This window comes from Piliocolobus tephrosceles, chromosome 13, assembly GCF_002776525.5.
Source record: "Piliocolobus tephrosceles isolate RC106 chromosome 13, ASM277652v3, whole genome shotgun sequence".
NCBI classification, from domain to species: domain Eukaryota; kingdom Metazoa; phylum Chordata; class Mammalia; order Primates; family Cercopithecidae; genus Piliocolobus; species Piliocolobus tephrosceles.
Window position 1 is genome coordinate 9,119,081 of NC_045446.1, and position 12,227 is coordinate 9,131,307.

At 51.9% G+C, this 12,227-nt stretch overlaps 1 protein-coding gene across 3 annotated transcripts; it reads left to right on the top strand.

Annotated features, from left to right (window-relative positions):
- Positions 1 to 70: 70 nt before the first annotated feature.
- Positions 71 to 9,083, top strand: BATF2 (basic leucine zipper ATF-like transcription factor 2). 3 transcript variants are annotated; one of them, XM_023186500.1, is made up of 3 exons: positions 71 to 240; positions 2,901 to 3,002; positions 7,200 to 9,083. In XM_023186500.1, exons 1-3 carry the CDS (start codon positions 202 to 204, stop codon positions 7,983 to 7,985), a joined length of 927 nt encoding a protein of 308 aa, XP_023042268.1. In that variant the 5' UTR covers positions 71 to 201; the 3' UTR covers positions 7,986 to 9,083. The 3 variants fall into 3 exon arrangements, with proteins under 3 accessions (XP_023042268.1, XP_031789747.1, XP_023042269.1); XM_031933887.1 differs by having other exon boundaries at positions 98 to 240; positions 7,203 to 9,083; XM_023186501.1 differs by lacking the exons at positions 71 to 240; positions 2,901 to 3,002 and adding an exon at positions 6,871 to 6,939.
- Positions 9,084 to 12,227: the final 3,144 nt, after the last annotated feature.

Here is a 12,227-nt window from a genome sequence, read left to right on the forward strand (position 1 = left end):
TCATGTTAGGAAATTCTAGCCACGTGAACAAGCCTGAGCCAGGGATTCTGAGCAACTGGTGGCTTTAGGAGAAACTGAAACTTGGCCCTCTGTGGGCGGAGTGGTCACTGGGGATTTAAAGAGCCACCACTTCCTTAGGCCTCCAGAGGGCACTGAGAAGTCACAGCTGCTGAGGGACGACTCTGCTTCCCCGCCTAAGCCATGCACCTCTGCAGGGGCAATGGGCTGCTGACCAGGACAGTGAGTACAGGGGATTGGGGATTGGGGATGAGAAGGGGAGCATCCCAAGGGATCTCAGTGCCCAGGCAGTGAGGGCTGCAGTCAGGAGCTCCTAGTCCCAGCTCTCTACTCTTAGCAGTGTGACAGACGGCTCTGCATGCCCCTCTCTGGGCCTCACTTTCCTCCCCTGAAGTCGGGATTGGAATGAGTTGTTTCCAGCTCTCACATTGCAGGTCCAGCCTTCGGTTTAGAACTTGACCTCTGTGTACTTGCTCTCCCCTAACGTACCTGGTCCCCCTCACTACCCTCACAGCAGCCTTTCCTTCCTTCTCCAAATAACCCAGGCCGGCTAGGCGTGATGGCTCACGCCTGTAATCCCAGCCCCTTGGGAGGCTGAGGCAGACAGATAACATGAGGCCAGGAGTTCAAGATCAGCCTGGGCAACACGGCGAAACCCCGTCTCTACTGAAAATACAAAAATTAGCCGGGTTTGGCAGGTACTCAGCTACTCGAGAGGCTATAGTCTCAGCTACTCGAGAGGCTGAGGCAGGAGAATGCTTGAACCCGGGAGATGGAGGTTGCAGTGAGCTGAGATTGTGCCACTGCACACCAGCATGGGCGACAGAGAGAGACTCTGTCTCAATAAAATAAAATAGGCCAGGCTCAGTGGCTCACACCTGTAATCCCAGCACTTTGGGAGGCTGAGGCAGGCAGATCACCTGAGTTCAGGAGATCGAGACCATCCTGGCCAACATGGTGAAACCCCGTCTCTACTAAAAGTATAAAAATTCGCCGGGCGCGGTGGCTCAAGCCTGTAATCCTAGCACTTTGGGAGGCCGAGACGGGCGGATCACGAGGTCAGGAGATCGAGACCATCCTAGCTAACACGGTGAAACCCTGTCTCTACTAAAAAAATACAAAAAACGAGCCGGGTGAGGTGGCGGGCACCTGTAGTCCCAGCTACTCCGGAGGCTGAGGCCAGAGAATGGCGTAAACCCGGGAGGCGGAGCTTGCAGTGAGCTGAGATCTGGCCACTGCACTCCAGCCTGGGCGACAGAGCGAGACTCCGTCTCAAAAAAAAAAAAGTACAAAAATTAGCTGGGCGTGGTGGTGGGTGCCTGTAGTCCAAGCTACTCAGGAGGCTGAGGCAGGAGAATCGCTTGAACCTGGGAGGCGGAGGTTGCAGTGAGCCGAGATTGTGCCACTGCACTCCAGCCTGGGTGACAGAGAGAGACTCTGTCTCTAAAATAAAATAAAATAAATACAATACAATAAAATAAAGAAATATTCCCTGGCCCATGGTTTCCCTGGGAGGCTCTGCCCATCTCACAGGAGCCCCATTCACTCCCCATGGGTCCTGTCTCAGCCTTTAGTCTCTTGGTGCCCCAGTGTTACAGTGAGCCTGCCGTGGACATGGCCCCAGGGAGCATATGGCCAGGGTGGAGCTGTGGCAGGAGCCTAGGAGCATTCAGAATCTGCGGCCAGGGCGGCCAGGGCCTTGCCTGAGGTCCTTACCCTCAAAACACATGCCCCAGAGAGACTTGGGGGAGAGGGCTGGGCTGTGAGCTCTCCAACAGTCCCTCTTGCTCTGACTTTGCAGAGCTCTGGACATTTGGGTAAAATATTTTATCTAAGTTTCATTCACCCCAGGGTACAAGGTGGTCACAACTGTCAACCTTTGAGTCCACTCTTCCACCAGAGTAAACCCTTCATTCATTCATCCTTCGCTACCACCCCACTACAATGTGAGCAATTTGAGGGCAGGGATTTGTGTGTATTTTGTTTGCTGTTGTGTCCCCCTAGCTTACTGCCTGGAACATAGTAGGAGCTTATACATGTTTGTTGAGTAAGTGAATATCTGCTTTGGGCTTGAGCGGAGCTGGGCACAGGGAACATCTGCCCTCATGGAGCTCACAGTTAGGAAAGTTCACACCTTGGTGTGGAAATCATGGCAGTGAGAAGAATGGAAGCTGAGCTTTATGCCACGCCGGCTTGGGCTGCCTGCCGCATGGGCTTTACCCCTCTGCTGTGGTGCTTCCATTGCAGGGATGGGGCAATTGGGTTCAAGAATGTGGGGCTTGGCTGGGCATGGTGGCTCACACCTGTAATCCCAGCATTTTGGGAGGCCGAGGCTGGTGAATCACCTGAGGTCAGGAGCTCGAGATCAGTTTGAGACGAGCCTGACCAACATGATGAAACCCCATCTCTACTAAAAATACAAAAATTAGCCAGGCATGGTGGCAGGTGCCTGTAGTCCCAGCTACTTGGGAGACTAAGGCAGGAGAATTGCTTGAACTCGGGAGTCAGAGGTTGTAGTGAGCAAAGATTGTGCCGCTGTACTACTCCAGCCTGGGCAATAGAGTGAGACTCTGTCTTAAAAAAACAGAAAAAAGAATATGGGGTTTGAAGTCAGCTCTGTCTGAGTTTGAATCTCAGGCTTCCCATCTTCCCTGCTTGCCCTCCTACCCTCCACGTGAGCTGTGAGCAGGACACGGGGTGAGGCTGGCATTCCAACACGGTGTGCAGTCCCTGCTATAGGGGTGCCAAGGGAGCTTCTGGGAGAACGAAGACCCTTGGGAACTTGACTCAAGGGGAAAGACTTGGCTTTACAAATGGCGGGCCAGGACGGAGGGCACAAGGCCTGACCGCGCCCCCTGAGTCCTCTGCCTCGTGCCCCTCAGGACCCCGAGGAACAGCAAAGGCAGCTGAAGAAGCAGAAGAACCGGGCAGCCGCCCAGCGAAGCCGGCAGAAGCACACAGACAAGGCAGACGCCCTGCACCAGGTGCGGACAACCCTTTTCCTTGTCTCTGACTCCATTTACTGGCCCGGTCACCTCTTCTCCATCCCAGTTTGGGACTCTCCATCCCAGTCCTCCCAAGCAGACCTTCCCCAAACTCCTGTATTTTTCTAGGTCACCTGGGTTTGGGATGAGGAAAGGGTCCTGTGGCTGAGATTTGGAAAGTTCTGGGTGTTGAGTACAAACCAGGTACCAGGTACACACCAGGATCCAGGGACACAAAGGGTTATCCTCAGCCCAGCCTTGTCCTAAGGTGTCTGCAGTCTAGGGGAAGGAAGACAGGAAGTGCAGGTAAACAGGGAGACCCCAATACAATGGCCAGCTGAGACACTGGTTAAAATGCAGATTCTAGGCTGGGCACAGTGGCTCACGCCTGTAATTCTAGCACTTTGGGAGGCTGAGGCTGGAAGATTGTTTGAGCCCAGGAGTTCAAGACCAGTCTGGGCAATATAGCGAGACTCTGTCTCTACAAAAATTAAAAAATAGTTAGCTGGGCATGGTGGTGCACACCTGTAGTCCCAGCTACTCAGGAAACTGAGACAGGAGGATCGCTTGAGCCCAGAAGTTCAAGGCTGCAGTGAGCCATGATTGCACTACTACATCCAACCTGGGCAACAGATTGAGACCCTGTCTGTAGAAAAAAAAAAAAAGTGGATTATTCTTCCTCTGCCAGCTCCCACCTCATGAGGCTAGGTGGGGCCCAAGGACCTGCATGGTGATCTATGATTAACCACTCAGGGGTCAGAGTTCAGGAGGTGGCCAAGACCATACTGTGAGAACTGTGGTTCAGGGTTAAAATGGGCGGGGTTTCCAGTCCCAGTTTCAAGTTGCTTCCTTTACTGAGCTTCATGCTCATCTGAAAATACCATAGATGGTGGCTTAAACAACAGACGTTTATTTCTCACAGTTCTGGAGGCTGGGAAGCCCAAGATCAAGGCACCGGCCAATTCAGTTCCAGGTGAGGGTGCTCTTCCTGACTTGTAAGTGGCTGCCTTCTCACTATGTTCTTATGGCCTCCCAGTGCACATGAGAGGACAGAGTGATCTCTTTCCCTTCCTCTCCTTTTTGGGATTTGTTGTTGTTGTTGCTTTTGAGACAGAGTCTTACTCTGTTGCCCAGACTGGAGTGCAGTGGCGCCACTTGGCTCACTACAACCTCTACCTCCTGGGTTCAAGTGATTCTCTGGCCTCAGCTTCCTGAGTAGGTGGGATTACAGGCATGCGCCACTACGCCCAGCTAATTTTTGTTTTTCAGCAGAGGTGGGGTTTCACCATGTTGGCCAGGCTGGTTTCAAACTCCTGGCTTTAAGTGATCTGCCCACCTCAGCCTCCCAAAGTGCTGGGATTACAGGCGTGAACGACCGCACCTGGCCCCCTCCTTTTTGTTTTAATTTTTTATTCATTTATTATTTATTTATTCTTTATTTTTTATGTCATCATATTTTTTATTTTTTAATAGAGATGGGGGTCTTGCTATGTTGCCCAGTCTGGTCTTGAACTCCTGGGCTCAAGCAATCCTCCCACCTCCATGTCCCAAAGTGCTGAGATTACAGACATGAGCTACCATGCCTGGCCCCTTCCTCTTTTTTTTTTTTTTTTTTAGAGGATCTTGCTGTGTTGTCCAGGTTAGAGTGCAGTCCACGATCTTAGCGCACTGCAACCTCAGCTTCCCAGGCTCAAGCGATCCTCCCCACCTGTCTCCCAAGTGGCTGGGACTATAGGCGTGCACCACCACACTTGGCTAATTTTTGTATTTTTTGTAGAGACAGAGTTTCTCCATGTAACCCAGGCTGGTCTTGAACTCCTGGACTCAATTGATCCACCCACCTTGGCCTCCCTTCCTCTTCTTTTTTTTTGAGACGGAGTCTCGCTCTGTCGCCCGGGCTGGAGTGCAGTAGCCGGATCTCAGCTCACTGCAAGCTCCGCCTCCTGGGTTTACACCATTCTCCTGCCTCAGCCTCCCGAGTAGCTGGGACTACAGGCTCCCGCCACCTCGCCCGACTAGTTTTTTGTTTTTGTTTTTGTTTTTTTTTTTTTTTTGAGACGGAGTCTCGCTCTGTCGCTCAGGCTGGAGTGCAGTGGCCGGATCTCAGCTCACTGCAAGCTCCGCGTCCCGGGTTTACGCCATTCTCCTGCCTCAGCCTCCTGAGTAGCTGGGATTACAGGTGCCCGCCACCTTGCCCGGCTAGTTTTTTGTATTTTTTAGTGGAGACGGGGTTTCACCGGGTTAGCCAGGATGGTCTCAATCTCCTGACCTCGTGATCCGCCTCGGCCTCCCAAAGTGCTGGGATTATAGGCTTGAGCCACCGCGCCCGGCCCACTCTTTCTCTTCTTATAAGGCCACCAATCCTATCAGATTAGAACTCTATCCTCTATCCTAGGACCTCATTTAATCTAAATTACCTTCTAAGAACCTTATCTCTAAATGTAATCACATTGGGGATTATGGCTTCAACATATAATTTTTGGAGGGAACACAATAGAGTCCATAGCACATAGGTAGTGGCACTGAGTGGTCTAAAGAGGAGATGAGCCAGACGCAGTGGCTCATGCCTGTAATCCCAGCACTTTGGGAGGCCGAGGCTGGCGGTTACGAGGTCAGGAGTTCAAGACAAGCCTGACCAACATGGTGAAACCCCATCTCTACTAAAAATACAAAAATTAGCTGGGCATGGTGGTACGTATCTGTAGTCCCAGCTACTTGGGAGGCTGAGGCAGGAGAATCATTTGAACCCAGGAGGCGGAGGTTGCAGTGAGCCGAGATCGCGCCATTGCACTCCAGCCTGGGCGACAGAGCAAGACTCCGTATCAAAAAAAAAATTTCATCATTCAATGTGCAGAAACCAGTTTGGGAATGGGGCTGGTGGCTTTCAGGCCTGTTAGAACTCGGAGTCCAGGGCCAGGCACGGTGGCTCACGCCTGTAATCCCAGCTCTTTGGGAGGCCAAGGCGGGCAGATCATGAGGTCAGGAGATCGAGACCATCCTGGCTAATATGGTAAAACCCCGTCTCTCCTAAAAATAAAAAAAATTAGCCGGGCGTGGTGGTGGGCGCCTGTGATCCTGGCTACTCAGGAGGCTGAGGCAGGAGAATGGCATGAACCTGGGAGGTGGAGCTTGCAGTGAGCCGAGATCGAGCCACTGTACTCCAGCCTGGGCAACAGAGCCAGACTCCGTCTCAAAAAAAAAAGAACTTTGAGTCCAGGGCCAAAACCACATTTTGTGCAAAACACCCTTGCGACTTCTTCTTTCAAAGTGTCCAGAAAACGGGGCGGGGGGTGACTGAAGGAAGTTGTTCAATGTATTCAGCCCTGTGTGAGATGTGGACATAAAATTCTTTCTGCATTTTTACCACTATTGTCATCATAAATGGTTATTTAGAACTGCACATTGATTGTGTCTCAGGGGTTCTCAGAACCGGCATTCAGCAGAATAGAACTTAATAAATGCTGATTCAGGGATGCAGAATCGAACACACTCGTGCTATCAACGTGTAAAACAATCTCCTGAATCCTCACACAGTGCTCGTAGGGGCGAGTTCTGGGCCCTCAAAAGATCTGGCACTGGCAATAAGCAATCTAGGGCAGAATGACATCAAAGTTGCCATGGGAAGGCCCTGTTGGGATTTGCACAGGGAAGGGCGGCGGAAGGGTGTCCAGGCAGAGGAAAGAGGAAATGTGGCCAGGAAGCAGAGTTCATGTGAGGGTCAGGAAGGGAGGGGAGAAAGACAGAAGGCAGGAGAGAGAATACCAGAGGTCTGAGCTGCGGCCACCACACAGGCCTGGAATTCTACCACAGGGAATTTGGTGGGTGCCTCTAAAGGGCTTTAACCTGCAATTAATGACACGGTTGCTGAATGGCTCCTGTGGGCAAGAGAATAGGTGGTTTGGGGGGCACATGGGTTGGAGGCCCATGGAGATACCAGGTGAGAAACGGCACTGGCTCTAGGGCACTAGCGGTGGGATGAGAGCAGGCAGATCTGAGCCCCTCAGGGGGTGGGACAGGGGAGACTTGGTAGGTGGTTATGAAGGGCTGACCAGAGAGTGACCAAGAGACCCCACTTGGCTATTCCAATGGTGGTGGCATCTGTCTCCTGAAGTTGAGAACCCTGGAAGGGGCCAAGGCTAATGCAGGCCTCCTGACACTGGCTGAGGTTCCCCTCCCCTTCCATCTGCTTCTCTGCAGCAGCACGAGTCTCTGGAGAAAGACAACCTCGCCCTGAGGAAGGAGATCCAGGCCCTTCAGGCCGAGCTGGCGTGGTGGAGCCAGACCCTGCACGTGCATGAGCGCCTGTGCCCCATGGACTGTGCCTCCTGCTCAGCTCCAGGGCTCCCAGGCTGCTGGGACCAGGCTGAGGGGCTCCTGGGCCCTAGCCCACAGGGACAACATGGCTGCCGGGAGCAGCTGGAGCTGTTCCAGACCCCGGACTCCTGTTCCCCAGCTCAGCCGCTCTCTCCAGGTCCACAGCCTCATGATTCCCCCAGCCTCCTCCAGTCCCCTCTGCCCTCACTGTCCCTTGGCCCCACTGTGGTTGCTGAACCTCCTGTCCAACTGTCCCCCAGCCCTCTCCTGTTTGCCTCACACACTGGTTCCAGCCTGCAGGGGTCTTCCTCTAAGCTCAGTGCCCTCCAGCCCAGCCTCACAGCCCAAACTGCCCCTCCACAACCCCTCGAGCTGGAGCATCCCACCAGAGGGAAGCTGGAGTCCTCTCCCAACAACCCTTCCTCTGCCCTGGGGCTTGCATGTCTGCAGAGCAAGGAGCACAAACCTGCTTTCTCAGCGGCCGCTTGGCAAGGGCTGGGTGGAGATCCCAGCCCTCACCCTCTCCTGGCCTTTCCTCTGCTCTCCTCTCTCAAGTCCACTTCTAACCTGGTCTCTGGAGCTGGGTTGGCCCCTTCTTTGGGCTCAGGAAGCAACCTTAGCACACGGGCCTCTCCTCCCTCGCTACTGGGTGCTGCCCTGCGTGGCTGACCAGCTGGCCCAGGATTTCACAGTGGAAAAGGAAGCCACCACTGAGGCCTCCCACTGTGACTGGCCCTGTCACCACCAATATCTTATTTCAACCTCACAGTTGACCTGAGAGATCGAGATTATCACTCCACTTTTTCAGACAAGGAAACCGAGGCTCAGGGAAGCCAAGTGACAAGGCCAAGGTCACGAAGCCTTTCTTGGAGCCCGAAACACCACCCTCTGCTCCTCCTTCTCCTGTCCTGGCCCAGGCATCCTAGGGGCTGAAATCCTGGAAACTGAGGGCTGATGTGAGAAGGTTTGTGTGCTGGGATCAGAGAAGGGCTCTCCGCACTCCTACGTGATTCCAGAGCCAGAGTCCTGCAGTTCCAGAAATCCTGACCAAGCTGGGGCTGGTCCAGAGTCCAAGCCCTGGTGGGTAGAGGCCAAGCAGAAGACCAGACTCTTGCTTCCCCTAGTAGTGTTTTCAGTGCCAAGAAGCTGAACCTCTAGGCTGGAGTTGGGGAGAGGCCTGGAACAGGCCCACCTGGGATTTCTACAGCCTGGGTACTCATAGCCACACCAAGGCTTCTGGGAGATTCTGCAGGGTCAGCTCTCCAGGCTGTTCCCAAACAGCTCCCTGCCTCCCCACTGCCCCTAAAGCCACAGTGGAAGAGCCATTCATCTCATAAACAAAAAGCAAGAGGAAAGAATGAGGAAGGACCCTGTGCAAGGTTATTTTCAAGCAGTGATGGGCTTGCACCTGACAGCAGGGAGGCTATACCTTTCCTGGTAGCACCCACCCCTGGGTGGCCCCTAGGCCCCCATTACCCTCAGACCCCTCCTAAGCAGTTCCCTCATTGCTCTTTGGCCTGGGCTAACAGCAGGAAGAGCAGGGCCCAGGACCCGGTGGGAGTTCAGTGACGGTGTCTGCTTCAAGAGGGTGTTTTGCACTCTGACTCCAGGACAAGCACTCTAAGGGTTGGGGAGAGAAACCCTGGCTCTTCACCCAGGTTTCACTCACATGTAAATGAAACACTATGTTAGTATTTAACACATTCCTGGACACTGAACACAAGTCTTGGAACATATGTGATGGAAATAAAGTGTTTTGCAATCTTTTCTGCTTTGCCTAGTTGCTTAAACCTCTGGTTGTAACCTATAGAGTTTTTGAAAGAAGAGAGAATAATAGAGATGGGCAACCCCTCATGAACCGGCTAATTAATCTCCCTCCCATACTACAGATGAGGAAACTGAGGCTCAGAGATGAGATGGACTTGCCCAGGTGTATTAGTCCGTGTTCTCTAGAGAAATAGAACCAATAGAGTGTGTGTGTGTGTGTGGAGAGAGACAGAGAGATTTGTTTTGTTTTGTTTTTTTTGAGATGGAGTTTCATTCTTGTCACCTGGGCTGGAGTACAATAGTGTAATTTCAGCTCACTGCAACCTCCGCCTCCTGGGTTCAAGTGATTCTCCTGCCTCAGCCTCCCAAGTAGCTGGGATTACAGGTGCCCACCACCACACTGGCTAATTTTTGTATTTTTAGTAGAGACGGTGTTTCACCATGTTGGCCAGGTTGGTCTTGAACTCCTGACCTCAGGTGATCTGCCCGCCTTGGCCTCCCAAAGTGCTGGGATTACAGGCGTGAGCCACCACACCCCACTGAGAGAGATTTAAGAAATTGGCTTGTGTGGGCCAGGTGCGGTGGCTCACACCTGTAATCCAAGCGCTGTGGGAGGCCGAGGCGGGTGGATCACAAGGTCAGGAGATTGAGACCATTCTGGCTAACATGGTGAAACCCTGTCTCTACTAAAAATACAAAAAAATTAGCTGGGCGTGGTGGCGGGTGCCTATAGTCCCAGCTACTCAGGAGGCTGAGGCAGGAGAATGGTGTGAACCTGGGAGGCAGAGCTTGCAGTAAGCCAAGATCGCACCACTGCACTCCAGTCTGGGCGACAGAGTGAGACTCCATCTCAAAAAAAAAAAAAAGAAAGAAAGAAAGAAAGAAATTTGCTCATGTGATTATGGAGGTTGGCAAGTCCAAATTCTTCAGGGTGAACTGTCAGGCTGGAGCCCCAGGAAAGTGCTGCTGTTGCAGTTCAAGTCCAAAGGCCACCAGCTGCAGAACTTACTCTGGCTTGGAGAAGGTTAATCTTTTTGTTCTATTCAGGCCTTCAAGTCGACTGGATGAGGCCCACCTACATTATGGAGGGCAACCTGCTTTATCCAAAGCCCACCAATTTCAATGTTGATCTCATCCAAAAAACATATTCATAGAAACATTCAGAATAATGTTTGATCACATATCTGGGCACTGTGGCCCAGCCAAGAGGACACACAAGTAACCATTGTGCCAGGTTCGCATAGCAAGGGGAAGTCACAGGGCTGTGGATGGCAGCAGAGCCAGGCTCACCAGTGATTCAGGGAGAGCAAACTGGTGGGAGGGAAGCCAAGGTGCTGTTGATTCAAGGTGGGCTAGAGGCTGGGACAGGATTCAACATACTCTGGGCACGAGGACTCAGTGGGGGATGAGAACACCATGGTCATGCTGTGTGTGTATACCCTAAAGTATAGCAGGCTCTGTGCTGTTTTACTTTGATTAACTCAATGATGCCTCTAGTAACTCTGACGTATGCTTCTCAACACCACTGTTCAGAAGAGGAAACTTTCTTTGAGCTAGAGCTGTAAGAAAAAGAGAGAAAGAAAGGGAGACTGAGGCCCAGAGGTGGTAAATAATAAGTCAAGGTCACACAGCTAGGAAACCATATGGAATTTGTTCAACAATCAGGAGCCCTTAGCTGCAGGCAACCCAGCCTTCAACCTTCCTGGATTCTCATTGCGGGCCCTGACTTCAGGGGCAGCACATGCTAATAGATATGACCCAAGAGGGTAAAACTCTACCCCACCCTCAAACAAATAGATGGGAGTGATTCAGTTAATGCTGGTACACTCATATGATGGATTACTGAAGAGCTGAACTGAAGAGCTGAATAAAGAATGCTTGGCCGGGCACAGTGGCTCACGCCTGTAATCCCAGCACTTTGGGAGGCCGAGGCGGGCAGATCACCTGAGGTCAGGAGTTCGAAACCAGACTGGCCAACATGAAACCCCATCTCTACTAAAAATACCAAAAAAATTGCTGGGCATGGTGGCACGTGCCTGTAATCCCAGCTACTTGGGAGGCTGAAGCAGGAGGATTGCTTGAGCCCGGGAGGCGGAGGTTGCGGTGAGCCGAGATCACGCTATTGCATTCCAGCCTGGATAGCAGAGCAAGACTCCATCTCAAAAAAAGAAGAGAAAATTATCAGGGCATAGTGGCACATGCCTGTAGTCCCAGCTACTTGGGAAGCTGAGGCACAAGCATTTCTGGAACCCAGAAGGTGGAGGTTGCAGTGAGCAGAGATCACGCCACTGCACTCCATCCTGGGTGACAGAGCTAGACTCCATCTCAAAAAAAAAAAAAAAAAGGAGAACATTTGAGCAAGGTCTTGAAGAAGGCAGTGAATTAACCAGGTGGAGATTCCTTCCAGGCAGAGGAAACAGCCAGTGCTGAGGCCTGGGGGCAGGTGTGAGCCTGGAACATTTGAGACAGGAGGCTGGTGTGGCTGGAGGGAATGAAGGAGGGTCAGAGATGGTCAGTTGGTCAGGGATAAAGTCAGAGAGATAACCAAGGGCCAGATCGTACAGACACAAGGGCGTTGCCTTTTTTCCATGAATCAGGGAGACTGACATTTACAAAAGATCAGATTGTTCAGGGGTGAGAGTGGAAGCAGTGAGGTGGTAAGAAAAGGTCAGCCCATCTGACAAGGGATTGATAACCAGAATATATAAGGAGGTCAAACAACTCTATAGGAAAAAAATCTAATAATCTTTCTTTTTAAATTTTCTTCCTATTTTCTTGAAAGAAACCTAATAATCTGATTTTAAAATGGGCAAAAAGCCTGGGCACAGTGGCTCATGCCTGTAATCCCAGACCTTTGGGAGGCCGAGGCAGGTGGATCACTTGAAGTCAGGAATTCGAGACGAGTCTGGCCAATATGGCAAAACCTTATCTCTACCAAAACTACAAAAATTAGCCAGGCGTGGTAGCGGGTGCCTGTAATCCCAGCACTTTGAGAGGCATGTGCCTGTAATCCAGCTACTCTGGAGGCTGAGGCATGAGAATCGTGTGAACCCAGGAGGCAGAGGTTCAGATCATGCCACTGCACTCCAGCCTGGGAGATAGAGCGAGACTTCATCTCAAAAAAAAAAAAAAAAAAAAAAAAAA